Source organism: Oncorhynchus gorbuscha, linkage group LG23, assembly GCF_021184085.1.
Source record: "Oncorhynchus gorbuscha isolate QuinsamMale2020 ecotype Even-year linkage group LG23, OgorEven_v1.0, whole genome shotgun sequence".
In the NCBI taxonomy this organism is placed as follows: domain Eukaryota; kingdom Metazoa; phylum Chordata; class Actinopteri; order Salmoniformes; family Salmonidae; genus Oncorhynchus; species Oncorhynchus gorbuscha.
In genome coordinates, this window is record NC_060195.1 from 20515347 (window position 1) to 20532885 (window position 17539).

General features: G+C 42.4%; 2 protein-coding genes across 5 annotated transcripts; one reads left to right on the forward strand and one right to left on the reverse strand.

Moving 5' to 3' along the window:
- The first annotated feature begins 20 nt into the window (after positions 1-20).
- On the forward strand, positions 21-10417 carry pabir2 (PABIR family member 2). Of its 3 annotated transcripts, none has more exons than XM_046324330.1 (11): positions 21-234; positions 1038-1281; positions 1667-1745; positions 1838-1891; positions 2424-2467; positions 2664-2718; positions 4904-5005; positions 5114-5199; positions 5346-5410; positions 8193-8304; positions 8494-10417. In XM_046324330.1, exons 2-11 carry the CDS (start codon positions 1172-1174, stop codon positions 8636-8638), a joined length of 852 nt encoding a protein of 283 aa, XP_046180286.1. In that variant the 5' UTR covers positions 21-234; positions 1038-1171; the 3' UTR covers positions 8639-10417. The 3 variants fall into 3 exon arrangements, with proteins under 3 accessions (XP_046180286.1, XP_046180288.1, XP_046180287.1); XM_046324332.1 differs by having other exon boundaries at positions 41-234; positions 999-1281; XM_046324331.1 differs by lacking the exon at positions 21-234 and having other exon boundaries at positions 780-1281.
- Positions 10418-11706: 1289 nt separating this feature from the next.
- mospd1 (motile sperm domain containing 1) lies at positions 11707-16432 on the reverse strand. Of its 2 annotated transcripts, none has more exons than XM_046324333.1 (6): positions 16281-16432; positions 13507-14086; positions 13297-13372; positions 12813-13045; positions 12390-12551; positions 11707-12064 (listed from the first exon to the last, which is right to left on the reverse strand). In XM_046324333.1, exons 2-6 carry the CDS (start codon positions 13658-13660, stop codon positions 12033-12035), a joined length of 657 nt encoding a protein of 218 aa, XP_046180289.1. In that variant the 5' UTR covers positions 13661-14086; positions 16281-16432; the 3' UTR covers positions 11707-12032. The 2 variants fall into 2 exon arrangements, with proteins under 2 accessions (XP_046180289.1, XP_046180290.1); XM_046324334.1 differs by having other exon boundaries at positions 13507-14117; positions 16281-16376.
- Positions 16433-17539: the final 1107 nt, after the last annotated feature.

Below are 17539 nucleotides of genomic sequence, written 5' to 3' on the forward strand. Positions count from 1 at the left end.
AATACTTTTTATTGGATCATTCTGCAGTCGGTCAGCCTGAAAGCACCAAAAGGGGCGGGAATTTGGTACTAGTGGAGCGTTCTCGGCTGTTCCAGTAGCAGATTGATTAACAAAATTGGTCATCGACTATAGCAGCTAGCGACACTTTTTCCAAAGTATTGTGTAGGGAAATGCTCGATATATGGCTGAGGGAGAACTATACAAGTTATGTAGGTTGATGAACCTCTGAACATGGTAATGTAACTTTCAAACTAGCATAGCTTCATCACATCACCATTTGATTTAGTTAACGACGTTACCGTTAACTAACGTTAGCCAGTTGGTTTGAAATCCCATTATCTTTCAGCTAACTCACGTTAAATGGCTTTTGCCGTTCTATATACAAGCTGGTAACGAGACGTCGTTATACAAACTACATAGTCCTTTTGGATTGTATCGTTTCAATTGTCGATATGGATTCATTTGGCTAACGTTAACCTGTCTTTCTAAACAGTTGGCTACATTTCACTTACTTGCTCCTCGAGACTAGCTAACGTTAACTGGGAACCACTGTTTTCACGCACTTTGATATCGAAATAGTACCCCCCCCCGTAACAGGTTGATACTGATTGAGACTGAGATTACGGCTAGAGAAACGGTTATCTAGCGAAAATGCTCTCCTGACCTGCTACGAAAATCACTTTGCATCGAAGTGCGGTGAAGAGGGTTTCCCAAACTCTGTCGGTGTGGGGAAACGTTAGCTAAGGCATGGTTAACTCACTAGCTAGTCTAATTAGCAAGTAATTTGGCATTGTCTGTAGATGGCTAGGCTAACTAGCACAGGCCAGGGTTCTGTGTGAGCTCTGATTCGCTAGCTAGCAGCAACAAATACTAGAAATTGCCTTAGCCAAAGATAACCGGAAGAATATTCACGAGTGTCACTTGCTGGAACTTAAACCAATAGAAAATTGCACGAGCCTAAAAACAAACATGAAACTTTTTGCTGGTTAACTCCACAGGTGGGCTATGTTTGCCCTATTCATGTCGGTGTTTTTCAGATCCATCAATCAGCATTGGAGTAGTTGCCTACATAGAACGTTGCTTTGCGTCACCATGTAGCTTCGCATGGGTGGCCTGGAACGTCGCAGGCGTTTCTGAAGACATCTTGAATCAGCTAAAAGAGGACACTAGGATGAGCAATCAAGAGAAGATGGAATTGGACCTCGAAATCCCATCTTCACTAGTTCAGAGTGATGGACAACTGAGACGTTCCAACAGTGCCCCAATGATAAATGGCCTAAGGTTTTTAGAAAATTTCTTCTCACTTGTATCACTCTGCACGTAACATACCTTAAGACTTATGATCTAGTCATCATTCAACTACCTTCTCTGCTGTGAGGCATGTGGACAATTCAGCCATGCAACAGAAAACCAGCAGAGTTAACAAGGCCACCAGTCTCTTTCGAGATCAGACTGAGTTGGTAGTATAATACTGACACTCAGTGCATTGTAGTCAATGTATATGTCCCAAATGGCATCCTATTTCCAATATAGTGCTCAACTTTTGACCAGAGCCCGATGGCACCCTATTCCTTACATTGCACTACTTTGGTCAAAAGTAGTGCACTATATAGGGTGCCATTTTGGACACCAACGTGGTGGTGTTAATGTGTCTGTCCTTTTCTAGTGAACATTCCCAGGTGTTCCAGAGTGAGATTCTATGCAGCAGGAGAAACAGCACCACTGTTGTCAACCGCCCTAATATAGTATGGAAATGAAGAGTATAATCAAAATATGCTTGTACTTTTACTAAGTAATATCTTATAGACTGGGTGATTCATTGAAGTCCATCTCGCAGGTCCCTTCATCGCCCATTCGCGTCCCCAGCACTAGGCTTCATCAGCTCAAACAGGCAAGTACGACTGCATTGCACGCTCATTAGCCCAAGCTATTATTTTAGCTGCTCTGCATGTCAGCCCCTTATCCATAGGGAGTGTATGTGACTGCAAAACATGCAGCCAGGGGCTACACTTAAAATGTATTATATTTCCTCGCTGTCAAAATGTGCAAAACGGTCTTCTATCCATTGTTTTTTGAATTTCATGCTTTTAATGACTGATGACAAGCTGGACAGTGAAGAGACTAAATACATTTCTATAGTTTAGATTTGGTTTGTCATTTCAATGTCTAAATGGCACCCTATTCCATTTACATTACATTTAAGTCATTTAGCAGACGCTCTTATCCAGAGCGACTTACAAATTGGTGCATTCACCTTATGACATCCCTACGTAGTGCACTATTTCAGAACTCATGGTCTCGGAGCAGTCTGATTTTGTAATAATCTCCAACAACTGTTGACTGGACTTGTCTGTCAGCCTGTTAGAACTGTAGGTAAGACACCATAATATCACTCACCAACCTCCTGTCTATGCTTCTTACAGGAGGAAGGTGTAGATTTGATGAACAGAGAGACTGCCCATGAACGGTAAGATGCATGCATTGAGGCTAGCTAGTTGGTGATGGAATTCAGTTTATTGGCCTTCAAGACATTAAGCTATTTATTTATGTACCACTCTGTCATATATTGTATACTTTGTCAATAACTGGTTGATTGTCATTGGCTCAACCCTTTCAGGAAAAAAGGTTGTGGTTTGTTTAGATGCATTTCTTGTCTACCATAGGGAGGTTCAAGCAGCCATGCAGATGAGCCAGTCCTGGGAGGAGAGTCTGAGCCTGGTGAGAAATGATGCTCCTATGGTAACAAGGAGATTTCCTCATCCACAAACAGTAGGCATATGCACTCCACCATGTGAGGCTCTCACCACTTCAGCATTCATGTATTTAGGCAGAGCACTAGCATGTAAGATGTACTGGTCTGACCAATCTGATTCGCTCCAAGACTGCTTCCATCACGTGGACTGGGATATGTTTCGTATTGCGTCAAACAACAACATTGATGAATACGCTGGTTCGGTGAGCGAGTTCATTAGAAAGTGCGTTGAAGATGTTGTTCCCATAGCAACGATTAAAACATTCCCAAACTAGAAACCGTGGATTGATGGCAGCATTCGCGTGAAACTGAAAGCGCGAACCACTGCTTTTAATCAGAGCAAGGTGACCGGAAACATGACCGAATTCAAACAGTGTAGCTATTCCCTCCGCGAGGCAATCAAACAAGCTAAGCGTCAGTATAGAGACAAAAGTAGAATCGCAATTCAACGGCTCAGACACGAGGCATGTGCCAGGGTCTACAGTCAATCACGGATTACAAAAAGAAAACCAGCCCAGTCACGGACCAGGATGCCTTGCTCCCAGGGAGACTAAGTAACTTTTTTACCCGCTTTGAGGACAATACAGTGCCACTGACACGGCCCGCAACAAAAACATGCGTACTCTCCTTCACTGCACCCGAGGTAAGTAAAACATTTAAACATGTTAACCCTGGCAAGGCTGCAGGCCCAGACTGCATCCCCAGCCGCACCCTCAGAGCATGCGCAGACCAGCTGGCTGGTGTGTTTAAGGACATATTCAATCAATCCCTATCCCAGTCTGCTGTTCCCACATGCTTCAAGAGGGCCACCATTGTCCCTGTTCCCAAGAAAGCTAAGTTAACTGAGTTAAACGACTACCGCCCCGTAGCACTCACTTCTGTCATCATGAAGTGCTTTGAGAGACTAGTCAAGGACTATATAACTTCCACCCTACCTGGCACTCTAGACTCCAATTTGCTTACCGCCCAAATAGGTCCACAGACGATGCAATCTCAACCACACTGCACACTGCCCTAACCCATCTGGACAAGAGGACACAACAGTGGTATGCTTGATCACCAACAACGACGAGACGGCCTACAGGAAGGAGGTGAGGGCCCTCTGAGTGTGGTGTCAGGAAAATAACCTCACACTCAACGTCAACAAAACAAAGGAGATGATTGTGGACTTCAGGAAACAGCAGAGGGACCCCCCCCCCCCTATCCACATCGATGGAACAGGACACCTACACCACTCGATGTCACAGGAAGGCCATAAAGATCATCAAGGACAACAACCACCCGAGCCACTGCCTGTTCACCCCGCTATCATCCAGAAGGCGAGGTCAGTACAGGTGCATCAAAGCTGGGACCGAGAGACTGAAAAACAGCTTCTATCTCAAGGCCATCAGACTGTTACAGCCACCACTAACATTGAGTGGCTGCTGCCAACACACTGACTCAACTCCAGCCACTTTAATAATGGGAATTGATGTAAAATATATCACCAGCCACTTTAAACAATGCTACTTAATATAATGTTTACATACCCTACATTATTTATCTCATATGTATACGTATATACTGTACTCGATACCATCTACTGCATCTTGCCTATGCTGCTCTGTACCATCACTCATTCATATATCTTTATGTACATAATCTTTATCCCTTTACACTTATGTGTATAAGGTAGTAGTTTTGGGAATTGTTAGCTAGATTACTCGTTGGTTATTACTGCATTGTCGGAACTGGAAGCACAAGCATTTCGCTACACTCGCATTAACATCTGCTAACCATGTGTATGTGACAAATAACATTTGATTTGATACATTTTGGCTTCATCCCAAATGGCATCCTATTGCCTACGTAGTTAACTACTTTTGACCAGAACCCTATGGACCCCGGTCAACTAAAGTAGTGCACTAAATTAAGAATAGTACTGTTTGTGATGCTGTTTGTGCATTTTGTTTGATGGGCTACCTCCCCACTTGCCCTGGGCCAGTGAAAGCTCACCACCTTGTAGGGGGTGTGACCAATAACATGCTACAGCCTATGTTCTCTGAAGAACATAATCAGTTGGTAGTATAATACTCCTCCAACCACCATATAATAGAATATAATCTGCATAAATGTAACAATTCGATCTTCCTTGTGCAACCCCCCCCACAGAGCGACAATGACTTTGAGAAATCTGCATCGTCGTCTCCAAAGCGGATCGACTTTATGCCAGTGTCCCCTGCCCCATCCCCTACTAGAGGGATAGGGAAAAAGGTATGTGTATCCACTGCAGCTCTAGTACTGATGCCTGCCAGATGGAACCAGAAATGTATCTCTGGCAGGGTCCTGGCTAATCATAATATTTTCATCTCCAATGAGCAGCAGTGCTTCTCCCCTTCATTGCAAATCCTGGTGAGCAGCCATGGCCAATCCCCCAACCCTATACCTAGCCCAACGCGACGCTTCAGGTGAGTGCTCTGACTAGGGCTAGCTCTTATCACTGACAACTGCCATTCATAGTCATACACCACATTGTCATTACACTATTCATTAGTTTGATTAATGAGTCACTGCTATAAATGTTGCCTGGTTGGCGGTCTTCTCTTGTCTCTAGCCGGCGGAGCCAAAGCCCCATTCACTGCATCAGGCCCAGCATCCTGGGGCCCATCAAACGTAAAGGTGGGTCAACCCTTATGTATTCTTTCACAGGTCGAAAGGCATTGTTAATGCCACATACATATATGGAGTGTACAAAACATTAAAAACACCTGTTCCTTTTCTAGCTTTAATATTGTGGCTTCAATCAATGAAATTGCGCCCAACTCAGTATCAGGTAGGGATTCTTAATGTTTTGTATACTTGGTATGTCTCATGCAGGCATACAATGCATCTGGAGAGTATTCCCTTTTTCCACCTATTGTGATGTTACGCCCTTCTAAAATTGATTTAAAATATGTTTTGCATCAAGCACAATACCCCATAAAGACAAACTGAAAACAAGTTTAGAATTATTTTTTTTAAATGTAAAAAAATATATATAATATTTAGACTAGAGGTCGACCGATTGTGATTTTTCAACGCTGATACTGATTAATCGGCTGTTTTTGTCCTCCAATAAATCAGCCATTTATTTATTTTTAATAAGAAAAATTTAATAATGACAATTACAACAGTACTGAATGAACACTTATTTTAACTTAATATAATACATCAATAAAATCAATTTAGCCTCAAATAAATAATGAAACATGTTCAATTTGGTTTAAATAATGCAAAAACAAAGTGTTGGAGAAGAAAGTAAAAGTGCAATATGTGCCATGTAAGAAAGCTAATGTTTAAGTTCCTTGCCCAGAACATAACATATGAAAGCTGGTGGTTCCTTTTAACATGAGTCTTCAATATTCCCAGGTAAGTTTTAGGTTGTAGTTATTATAGGAATATTTCCCTCTACCATTTGTATTTCATTAACCTTTGACTATTGGATGTTCTTATAGGCACTTTAGTATTGCAAGTGTAACTGTATAGCTTCTGTCCCTCTCCTCGCTCCTCCCTGGGCTCGAACCAGCAACACAACGACAACAGCCACCATCGAAGCAGCTTTACCCATGCAGTGCAAGGGGAACAACTACTAGAAGGCTCAGAGCGAGTGACGTTTGAAACGCTATTAGCATGAGCTAACTAGCTAGCCATTTCTCTTCGGTTACACCAGCCTCATCTCGGGAGTTGATAGGCTTGAAGTCATAAACGGTACAATGCTTGACTCACAACGAAGAGCTGCTGGCAAAACGCACGAAAGTGCTGTTTGAATGAATGTTTACGTGCCTGCTTCTGCCTACCACCGCTCAGTTAGATACTTAGATACTTGTATGCTCAGTCAGATTATATGCAACTCAGGACACGCCAGATAATATCTAGTAATATCATCAACCATGTGTAGTTAACTTGTGATTATGATTGTTTTTTATAAGATAAGTTTAATGCTAGCTAGCAATTTACCTTGGCTTACTGCATTCGCGTAACAGGCAGTCTCCTTGTAGAGTGCAACGAGAGAGGCAGGTCGTTATTGCATTGGACTAGTTAACTAAGGTTGCAAGATTGGATCTCCCGAGCTGACAATATGTCGTTCTGCCCCCTGAATGAGGCAGTTAACCTATCGTTCCTAGGCCGTCATTGAAAATAAGAATTTCGATTGTTATGAACTTGAAATCGACCCTAATTAATCGGCCATTCTGATTAATCGGTCGACCGATAAAAGACCCTTTGCTATGAGACTCAAAATTGAGCTCCGGTGCATCCTGTTTCCATTGATCATCCTTGAGATGTTTCTACAACTTGATTGGAGTCCACCTGTGGTAAATTCTATTGATTGGACATGATTTGGAAAGGCACACGCACTGTCAACTGTGGGACCTTGGACAGGTATGTCAACGCACAAACCAAGCCATGAGGTCGAAGGAACTGTCCCTAGAGCTCCGAAAGAACAGGATTGTGTCTAGTCACAGATCTGGGGAAGGGTACCAAAAACAACTCCGTAGCGTTGCAGTTCCCCAAGAACACAATGGCCTCCATCATTCTTAAATGGAAGAAGTTTGGAACCACAGAGACTCTACCTAGAGCTGAGAACCTCTCCAAACACTGTTCTCTGGTCTGATCGAAACAAAGATTGAATTCTTTAGCCTGAATGCCAAGCGTCACGTCTGGAGGAAACCTTGCACCATCCCTATGGTGGTAGCAGCCTCATGCTGTGGATGTTTTTCAGCGGCAGGGACTGGGAGACTAGTCAGGATTGAGGGAAAGATTAACGGAGCAAAGTACAGAGATCCTTGACGAAAACATGGTCAAGACCTGAGACTTGGTTAACGGTTCATCTTCCAACAGGACAACGATACTAAGCACATAGCCAAGGTAACGCAGGAGTGGCTTTGGGACTGGTCTGACTGTCCTTGAGTGGTCCAGCCAGAGACTGGGCTTGAACCTGATCGAACATCTCTGGAGAGACGTGAAAATAGCTGTGTAGCGATGTTCCCCAGCCAACCTGACCGAGCTTGAGAGGATCTGCATAGAAGAATGGAAGTCCAAAAATACAGGCTTGCCAAGCTTGAAGCTTCACACCGAAAAGATGAGGCTGTAATTGCTGCCGAAGGCGCTTCAACAAAGTACTGAGCAAAGGGTCTCAATACTTATGTGAATGTGATGCCATTTCTAAATCTGTTTTTGCTTTATCATTATGGGGTATTGTATGTAGATTGGGGGGGACAATTGAATCAATTGTAGAATAAGGCTGCAACTTAACAAAATGTGGAAAAAGTCAAGGTCTGAATACCTTTCCCGAATGCACTGTACATGCATACATCAACATCCTTTAACTTTTGGAACTTAAGTTGAGTGGGCATTTTGTGAGTTGGTGTTATGTCCTATGGATGTTAGGTCATCAATAGAGAACCGTCTTTGTCTTCTGTAGGTGAGATGATGGAGACTGAGAGCCAGCCAAAGAGGCTCTTCCAGGGGACCACCACAATTCTGTCCTCTGATGTACTTGTGCCCCAAGTCCAACTGCCAGACTTCACCTCCTGGTGAGTTACCCCTGCAAACACATTTTACAACTGTTTAGCATTGGCTGCCAATGGTCTCTTGACAAGACTATTTGTTTCACAAGTTGAACAGTTTCAGTTCCCTCTCTGCCATTAGGCTAGACCTTGCACCTCCATATGATTAACATTATCACAATGTGCTTGCTGAAATGGGTATTTCCTTCTCGCCAGTCTCTCTCCGCCGGATGTGCTGGACGGCAGCCTTAGCAGTGTGGGTTCTTCCACTGGCTCGCCATCTAAGATGGAGGGCATCTCTGAGTCTCCTTCCTCCAGCAACTCTCCCTTCAACCCCCTCCAGGACCACTCCCCAAAATGAACAAGGGAACATGAGACTCTAAACAAGAGTGAAGGCATGAAAGCCACCTCAACTGTATGACCCCCCCCCATCACTTTGCTTTAGCTAATGTGGGAATCCCTTCCCATGCTGTTTGCTTTTGCTAGACTGTTTGCTAGGGGAGGAGAATCTTGGTGTTTGCATTGAAAGGAAACCAAAGCCCTAGATGTGAGCTGTGGACACATGGTAGACTACATGGTGCTGCTTAGCCCCACAGTGACCAGAACAGCCAAGTTGTCTACCCTGCATCACATCACTGTCAGCTTCCAGCCCTATCCCCTACTTCCTTTTCCAGCTTCACACTGGAGAGACTGAACACTGGATGGAGAAAGTTGCTCACTAAGTCAGTTTTCCTGTTTTCCTTATAGAAAACTAATTCTCCAGGTGTTTTTGGTGTGCACAGAACTGTCTGCAGGTCTTGTATGAATGAAAGGATATAACTTGTTGTTCCCGTTTTGTAAGTATGTATATAATTTTTCATGTCAATGTGTCATTAGTTTTGTTTGATTGGCTGAGTGATGAATGCAGGCGCACAGGGCTTCAAAAGTAAACTGACAATTCTCTCGAGGGGATTGGAAATGTTCTTACTACTTGTCATTATACGTAAAGAACAGTTTTCAGTTTATATCCTCAGTAGTCCCCAAGATGTGGGGTATCCTCCTAATTTTCTAAACTTGGCACTTAACTAATACCAGAGGGGGGCCAGATTAACTACAGTTGCCAGTGTTTTGGGTCATGTCTACCCATCCCTGCAGATTTGACTAGGAAGGGAAGTAAGCGGGGGGCACACAGACTGGGGTCTCTGAGTCCTACTGCCTGGATATATCTGTAGACCTGCAGGATGTGCAACAAAATGTAGTTTTTACTTCTGAAGCTTTTAGGAAAATAATTGTGTTCTTGTTTTGAAGCCACTTTATAAATGTAACTGACTTTTTTTAGGCTACATTATTGCAGTTTATACTGAACATTAGAATAGCTCACCCGATTCTCAATACTCTGCAATTAAATCAATAGATTGGTTTAGGATGAGCACACTGAGGTAGATGACAGAACATGGTGCCATTTCAAAAGGGATTCAGTGAGTGGGCTTATGTTGACCACAGTAGACCGACATTTGTCCGAAAAGCTTTGTGCAGAATGTGTCACTGGCTTGGTTGGTTATGAATAACATTTGCAATGAACATTCATAAGCAATACCAAAGAGTTATCAGGGAAACTGTGAAGGCACACTTCAGTTATACCCTGATTCACAAATTCATTTTAAGGCCGCTGTAAAACATTTAGGTTAAGTAATTTCAGTTCAACTCTTACATTTGATATTTTCCCCTCGTTCAGGGTATGGCGTCTTTACAAAGGGAGGGGGGAGACTTCATGTACAAAAGTGATTATACATTTTCATTGATATATGTAAATGAAACAGTGTTATGAATAGTGAATATCTTTAAAGAAACTGCAAGCTGGTCGATCAGGTATGCTTGCACTGCTGTAAATGTAATTGGTTTAGCAATTGTTTTTTTTGGGGGGGGGGGGGGGTTATAACCTGTTCATTTTTGAATTAGTCTGAATGTCTAGGGCATGAGATCGGCAAAATAAATGAAGTATATATGGGTGGGTCGTGGACTTGTTAGACTGCTTGCCAACGTTTTGAACAAGGGTAAATGAATTGTCTATTTCCATTCATTGACTTCTGGTTGTTGGTAATGTTTAAATGTCTTGCTCATCTCTTTTTGACCTCTTCATAATGACAATTTTTTTTCTGAACAGTGAAGTTATTTTTTTTCAATTGAACCTTTTACCGGAGTCCTGCTGAGACCAAAGTCTCTTTTGCAGATGAGCCCTGTGTACACAAAGCATCGCAATCATAGAAAAACATTCAGTGAAAAGGCTTTATTTGGTTTAAGTTGAGCAACAAAGAATCAGATAAATGTGATCTTATACAAATGTGTAAGCAAGGTTTGAAATTGTTTAAGTCAAACATCTGTTTGGGCTTCTTGCGGTCAATCTGCAATTTATGTTCCGGCCATCTGTTCAAGAAAAAAATTGGCCCGCAGCTGAATCAAGTTGATGCTCCCTGCCCTAGAGGCACAGATTCATCAAATTTCAGAGTAACGTGCGGGAAAAAAAAAATGTATCTGCAAGTTAACAATGACGTAAGGTGGAAGTCTATGCAGGAGGGAGTTGTTGCTGCCCATTTCTTCATGTGTTTGGCCCTGTAGCCATGTCCCAAGCGTCCAGTCACTTGTGGACCCCTCATCACTGGCTCACTAGTGCTGAGTAGGTGAACTAATCAGACCGCCTTACTATCTTGTGCTGATTCAAGACTTTATTAGGCATTTGATAGAATAACATTGACATTGTACAGCAAGTAAACGGATGTCTTTCATAGGAAGAGGACATTTCCTTTGGTCACATTTTAAACCTTTTTGTTTTGTATATTGCGTCTGGAAAAGTAACACTTCCATTCAGATAAGTATCCACACGTGCATGTAACTGCATTTAGTCAGATTCAGTCAATACTAGCTACAAAAGAGTATGTTTTATTCTAAGCAGACAATATTAAGATGTGGTTACAGCTGAAGACCATAAGTTTTTTAAAATGACAAAGCTGCAATATGTAACGTTTTAGATGACCTGACTAAATTCACATTGAAATGTGAGTTATAGCTGTCACTCACTGAAAGTCTGAAGCGGTAGATCTGTTCTATGTGCACTTTCTATGCTTCCCAGTAAGTGTCTTAATTTAGGTTTTGTACACCAGCTTCAAACAGCTGAAACAATTTTTGGGGTTACTGAAAATATATTTCACTGCTGTTTTGATGGAAAAATGATTCTCTACACTAAACATGGCTTGTTATGTCAAAAACAAATTAGGCAAACTATTTGAATTTCAGCAACCAGGAAATGGCAGAGCAATTTCTACATATTGCACTTTTATGTACATGAAATCACAACTTTAAATTGCCCTAATGTGTAACAGCAAATCGCTAACTTAACAATTTCACCATTGTCTGTTACTTAATGGCCATGGAACTCCACACAGACACAGGATATGAAGTCAAACACAATTTAATGACCCACGTGTTTTTATACAAACCCTTCCTACAACAGCCGCAGACCCACACAATGCCCTCCTTCCAGAATGTTATTTCTGTGCCCGCTGCATCAGAGGTCTCTTGCTTTGTTTCAGTCAGTATTATGTTTTTATTTCAAAACAATTAGATGTATGTTTTTGGGACAGAGGAAGGGGGAATTGACCGGATACCCCCTCCCCCTCAACACTACCCTTTCAAGCATGTAGTTGCCTTGGGTGAGTGAATGTTCTCTTCTCTTTTGTATCCTCTTCTCCTCGTTCTCTCTTTCCAGCCCCCATAGCACTTCATGTACGCAGGATAACCATTGTAAGAAGACCTGTAACATGGATAAACAATCAATTCTCAGCAGGATTATGCTCCAGCAGTATCGCGCACACAGAATGAATAGAACAAGAGTAATCAATGCAAACTCCATAGTTTAGTTCAGTGTACTGCTTTTGACCAGGGCTTATAGTCCTCTGGTCAAAAGTAGTGCACTATATAGGGAATAGGGTGCCATTTGGGACGTAGAAGACAAAGTGTGTGGGCTGAGTGACTCCCATGAAGTATTATCAATTCATATCCATTGAAATTAGTGACAGAATAAAACATAAAGAGCATGCAATTGTTCATCAAGGGTTTGCTCTCTCCCCCTGGCTCACCTAGAACGTAAGCAGCTACAAGTTTCTTGGTAACACTTAAGTGGAGGTAGACAGGCACGGTGGATTCTTGCTCCCCCAGGGTGGGCAGCATGAGGGCAGCCATACACACCAACCCCAACAGCACCGTCAGCAGGCTTGGGCCCCCAGACTGAGAGCGGCTCTCTGTACAACACACACACCATAACAATCCACTGCTCTCACTTGATCACTCCCATATTGTATTGGTGTCTGGCACCACCTAGTGTCAGGACAATATAATGACATGCAGTGCCTCCATTTCAGTTAGTTCACCTAAACAACAAATGTAGCCTGCATAATGTTGGCTAATATATTTTTGGTCTCAGGGTACATAACACACTTAATAGGTATTGATAGCTAAGTTTGGACGAGATATCCCTTTTCAGCGGCGAGTCATACTCCTACCTGTCTGGAAGGTGGTCTGCTCAAAGAAGACGCTGTCTGCTAGCTGTTCCCTCATCTGTCGCTCCTCCTCCTGGGGCCGGGGGCTAGAGGGCTCCTGGGCAGCCGAGGGCCTCAGAGTGGCCGTCACTTCCTTCCGGCCCAGGGCCTTCCTCTGGCTCTGCTCAGACACCTGCAGCCGGAACTTATCAGACACCCCATAGTGACAGGCCCGCACATCTTTGTGTCGAATCACTCTGAGAACAGACAGACACACAGAGGAAAATACACAGTGAACGATAAGAATATTTGACTGGAATGACTGCATTTTTTTTAAAGCAGAAGCTTGCTTCCAATTAAATCATTCTCTATTATTGCTTGCTATTTCATAAATTGTACTCAGGCTTGCAGGGGCACATCATGAATATCATGTCCTTCATTAATATGCCTTAAAGGTGGGTAACTGATGGTCCTAGTTACGACATGTAATAGTAAGCTTATTACTCACATGTCAACACAGCACTGTGGTTTGACGGCTCCGGTGGCATCCACCACGGTATACTTGTTGGGCGCTGTGCATAGCACTGACCGAGAAAATAAACTGAATGAGTAGTGTATACTCTACAGTATCAATGTGGTTCTCTTGAATCCTTAATTGATGGCGGAAATGGTTCTTATATCAATACCTAGTTATCTTGAAACCCAATGCTTTATTTACCTTTGAACTTGAGGGCGAACTCATAGGGGTTGTAGAGGGTGAGAACCTGCTTGTGGGAGGTCTGCTCGTCCGCGTAGAAGACAAGCTCTGTGGGGAACACGAACACGGGAAGGCTTCCTTCCACTAGCTCAGGCTGTCCACTCTGCTGCTGCATTGGCTCCAGCTGAGCTCACTCCCCAGTCCCTTTCTCTCGTCCTATGTGTCTGGCAGGGCCCTCTCTCTGGAAGCTCTGCAGGTGTGTCTGGCAGGGCCCTCTCTCTGGAAGCTCTGAAGAGGTGTCTGGCAGGGCCCTCTCTCTGGAAGCTCTGCAGGTGTGTCTGGCAGGGCCCTCTCTCTGGAAGCTCTGCAGGTGTGTCTGGCAGGGCCCTCTCTCTGGAAGCTCTGAAGAGGTGTCTGGCAGGGCCCTCTCTCTGGAAGCTCTGAAGAGGTGCCTGTCAGGGCCCTCTCTCTGGAAGCTCTGAAGAGGTGTCTGTCAGGGCCTTCTCTCTGGAAGCTCTGCAGGTTTGTAACCTCCCTTCACGTGCAGATGGCCCTTCCCACTCACCCTCAGCTTCTTAGCAGGATAACGTAATGCTGCACCCTGGTAAACAACAACAGTCTCAGTGGTGAGACTTCATTCCAACCAAGTACACCACATATTAATGACTAATTGTGTATAGTTATAAAGTAACATCAACACTATGAAATAACACATATGAAATCATGTAGTAACCAAAAAAACAAATCAAAATATATTTTATATTTCAGACCCTTCAAAGTAGCCACCCTTTGCCTTGATGACAGCTTTGCACACTCTTGGCATTCTATCAACCAGCTTCATGTGGAATGCTTTTCCAACAGTCTTGAAGGAGTTCCCACATATGCTGAGCACTGGTTGGCTGCTTTTCCTTCACTCTGTGGTCCAAGTCATCCCAAACCATCTCAACTGGTTTGAGGTCGGGTGATTGTGGAGGCCAGGTCATCTGATGCAGCGCTCCATCACTCTCCTTCTTGGTCAAATAGCCCTTACACAGCCTGGAGGTGTGTTGGGTCATTGTCCTGTTGAAAAACAAAATGATAGTTCCACTAAGCGCAAACCAGATGGGATGGCATATAGCTGCAGAATGCTGTGGGAGCCATCCTGGTTAAGTGTGCCTTGAATTCTAAATAAATCACAGACAGTGTCACCAGCAAAGGACAGATTTCCACCGGTATAATGTCCATTTCTCGTGTTTCTTGGCCCAAGCAAGTCTCTTCTTCTTATTGGTGTCCTTTAGTAGTGGTTTCTTTGCAGCAATTTGACCATAAAGCCTTATTCACGCAGTTTCCTCTGAATAGTTGATGTTGAGATGTGCCTGTTACTTGAACTCTGAAGTATTTATTTGGGCTGCAATCTAAGGTGCAGTTAATTCTAATGAACTTATCCTCTGCAGCAGGAGGTAGCGCTGGGTCTTCCTTTCCTGTGGCGAACCTCATGAGAGCCAGTTTCATCATAGCGCTTGATGGTTTTTGCGACGGCACTTGAAACTTTCAAAGTTCTTGAAATGTTCTGCATTGACTGACCTTCATGTCTTAAAGTAATGATGGACTGTTGTTTCTCTTTGCTTATTTGAGATGTTCTTGCCATAATATGCACTTGGTCTTTTACCAAATAGGGCTATCTTCTGTATACCACCCCTAAAACCCCTATTATTTTGCCACTGTGGCCTATTTATTGCCTTACCTCCCTAATCTTACTACATTTTCACACACTGTATATAGACATTTCTATTGTGTTATTGACTGTACGTTTGTTTATCCCATGTGTAACTCTGTGTTGTTTGTGTCACATTGCTTTGCTTTATCTTGGCCAGATCGCAGTTGTAAATGAGAAGGTGAAATACATTTTTTTAATTAAAAAGAATAATACCTTTATCACCACACAACTGATTGGTTCAAATGTATTAAGAAGGAAATAAATTCCACAAATTAACTTTTAACAGGGTACACCTGTTAATTGAAATATATTCCAGGTGACTACCTCATGAAGCTGGTTGAAGGAATGCCAAGTGTGCAAAGCTTTCATCAAGGCAAAGGGTGGCCACTGAAGAATCTCAAATATAAAATATGTTTTTATTTGTTTAACACTTTTTTTGGTTATTACAGGATTCCACATGTGTTATTTCATAGTTGTGATGTCTTCACTATTATTCAGCAATTTAGAAAATAGTAAAAATAAAGAAAAACCCTGGAATAAGTTGACTGGTACTGTATATGATGATGGTAAATATTTATAATCCATATTTCATCCCTTCAAAATGTTAAACGGTAACCTTAGCTAGTTCACTAGTTACTTTACAAATCCAAAGGTAACGTTACATACGACATTATACGATCTAGCTACATATCTGAGACTAAATATATTGCTCCCCAAGTGACGTGTTGCTGATTAATGCCAAATAATGTTTGGCTTGCTAACTAATTACACGGATTTCATAACAATTAACAAGCTAGTTAGCTATCAACATAACAAAGTGGTTAGGTAACTTAGCTAGCTGAGTGATTGGGGGGTGAACGCTTTCCAACTTGACTGTACACCAGATGTTGATATGGCTAATGTTACGTACACCATGATCTGCCAAATAACGTCGTTAGCCATCAAAACAAAGACGCATTAACGTTAGCTAGCAAGCGAACCTCACTGGCAACCGTAGCTATTTTGGTGACAGGCTAGCTGATACAAGCAATGTCATTCCAAAAAATGGCATCTGTATCTGAATAATTCATAGGAATTGTTGCAAATAGTAGTGTTTTACCTTATTGTCGTCAAATTTTGGGGGTATTGTTTTGCAGAGCCCACCCTGTTTTCTGTCGTTCTTTTCTTTGTCAATACTGCAGGTCACGCTGTGAATTCTGGGATATCAGAGGGAGAAGGAATTCCGCCAGAGTAGATTCATTACGTCATCAGTGTTCCTACGGTGACATTATAATATGGAGTATGGACACTGTACTTACCTGCTGTTAAAGTCACTTTAAATAAAATGTGTCAACTGGCTAAGACTTGATTCCTTGTCAAGCACTATTTTTCATGATTGAGTTAGTTCATTGCATTCTTTTGTTGCATGCTGTCATGTGGCTGGACCACATGTTCTACTTAGTCTCAGCGCAGGCCTTGATTCAGTTAACTCTTGACAAAGTCTGAAAGCATACTCAGTACTGGTGCAATTATAATACGAATACTACAAATAATGGTATCTTAAAGTCACATATTATTTCCTTTAATAACAACCTTTTTATATATATATATATATATATATATTGGTTATTACACTCTAGACCACTAGTGCAGTGCACAAATGATTCTGAACAGGTGACAGGCCCATGCACCTGTCAATGTGCCTGCATTGATATGTAAATGTTGATTAAATAATAGTTAGGCAAAATAATAAATAGTAGACAAGTGGTAGCCTGGTAATACCACCTTTAACATGTTCTGCTCTACTGTATTATACACGTTTTATAGGCCAAGGTTGAAAACATTCAACATTTGTGTTCAACAATATAGAGTCAACAAATGTCAACATGTTTATTAATTGAGACCTATTGAAACACCAGGCTTACATAATGCATAAACTGTTCATAAACTCTGTAGCCCATAAAGCTATGTTTGTGTGTTGTGTCATCAGTGATTATTATGCAAGATTGCTCACTTCCTGTAACCGATAAAATGATCTGTCGTAAATCTGCATGTAAATGTACTGGCAGCTATCACAGCAGTTTCTTTTACTGCCTGCTACGTTTAGGTTAAGGACAGCAAGTCGACAACCCTCCCTCTCCGTCATATTCAGCCAAGTACACTAGTCTCTAGTTAAGACAGCCACAACGTCAAAATTGGCAACGACAAAATAAGCTTATTAGCAGTGTGGTAAGGTTAGGTAAATCGAATTGCAAGAAGATAAATGGTAGAAATGGGCGGGGTTTAGCCATAATTATGACTTTGTGGTTGTGTTAACTAGTGATGACCCAAACAGGCAGAGAGGGGCGGTCGTTGCATATGTCCCTGACCAAAAAAACT

Excerpts from the sequence above, each read along its gene's own strand:
- pabir2 (XM_046324330.1), top strand. The coding sequence starts at position 1,172 with ATGAGCAATCAAGAGAAGATGGAATTGGACCTCGAAATCCCATCTTCA. Across the intron at positions 5,411-8,192 it reads GGGGCCCATCAAACGTAAAG|GTGAGATGATGGAGACTGAG; the intron begins GTGGGTCAACCC and ends TGTCTTCTGTAG. Across the intron at positions 8,305-8,493 it reads CTGCCAGACTTCACCTCCTG|TCTCTCTCCGCCGGATGTGC; the intron begins GTGAGTTACCCC and ends CCTTCTCGCCAG.
- mospd1 (XM_046324333.1), bottom strand. The coding sequence starts at position 13,660 with ATGCAGCAGCAGAGTGGACAGCCTGAGCTAGTGGAAGGAAGCCTTCCC. Across the intron at positions 13,373-13,506 it reads GTTCGCCCTCAAGTTCAAAG|TGCTATGCACAGCGCCCAAC; the intron begins GTAAATAAAGCA and ends TTTCTCGGTCAG. Across the intron at positions 12,552-12,812 it reads GCAGACCACCTTCCAGACAG|AGAGCCGCTCTCAGTCTGGG; the intron begins GTAGGAGTATGA and ends TGTGTTGTACAG.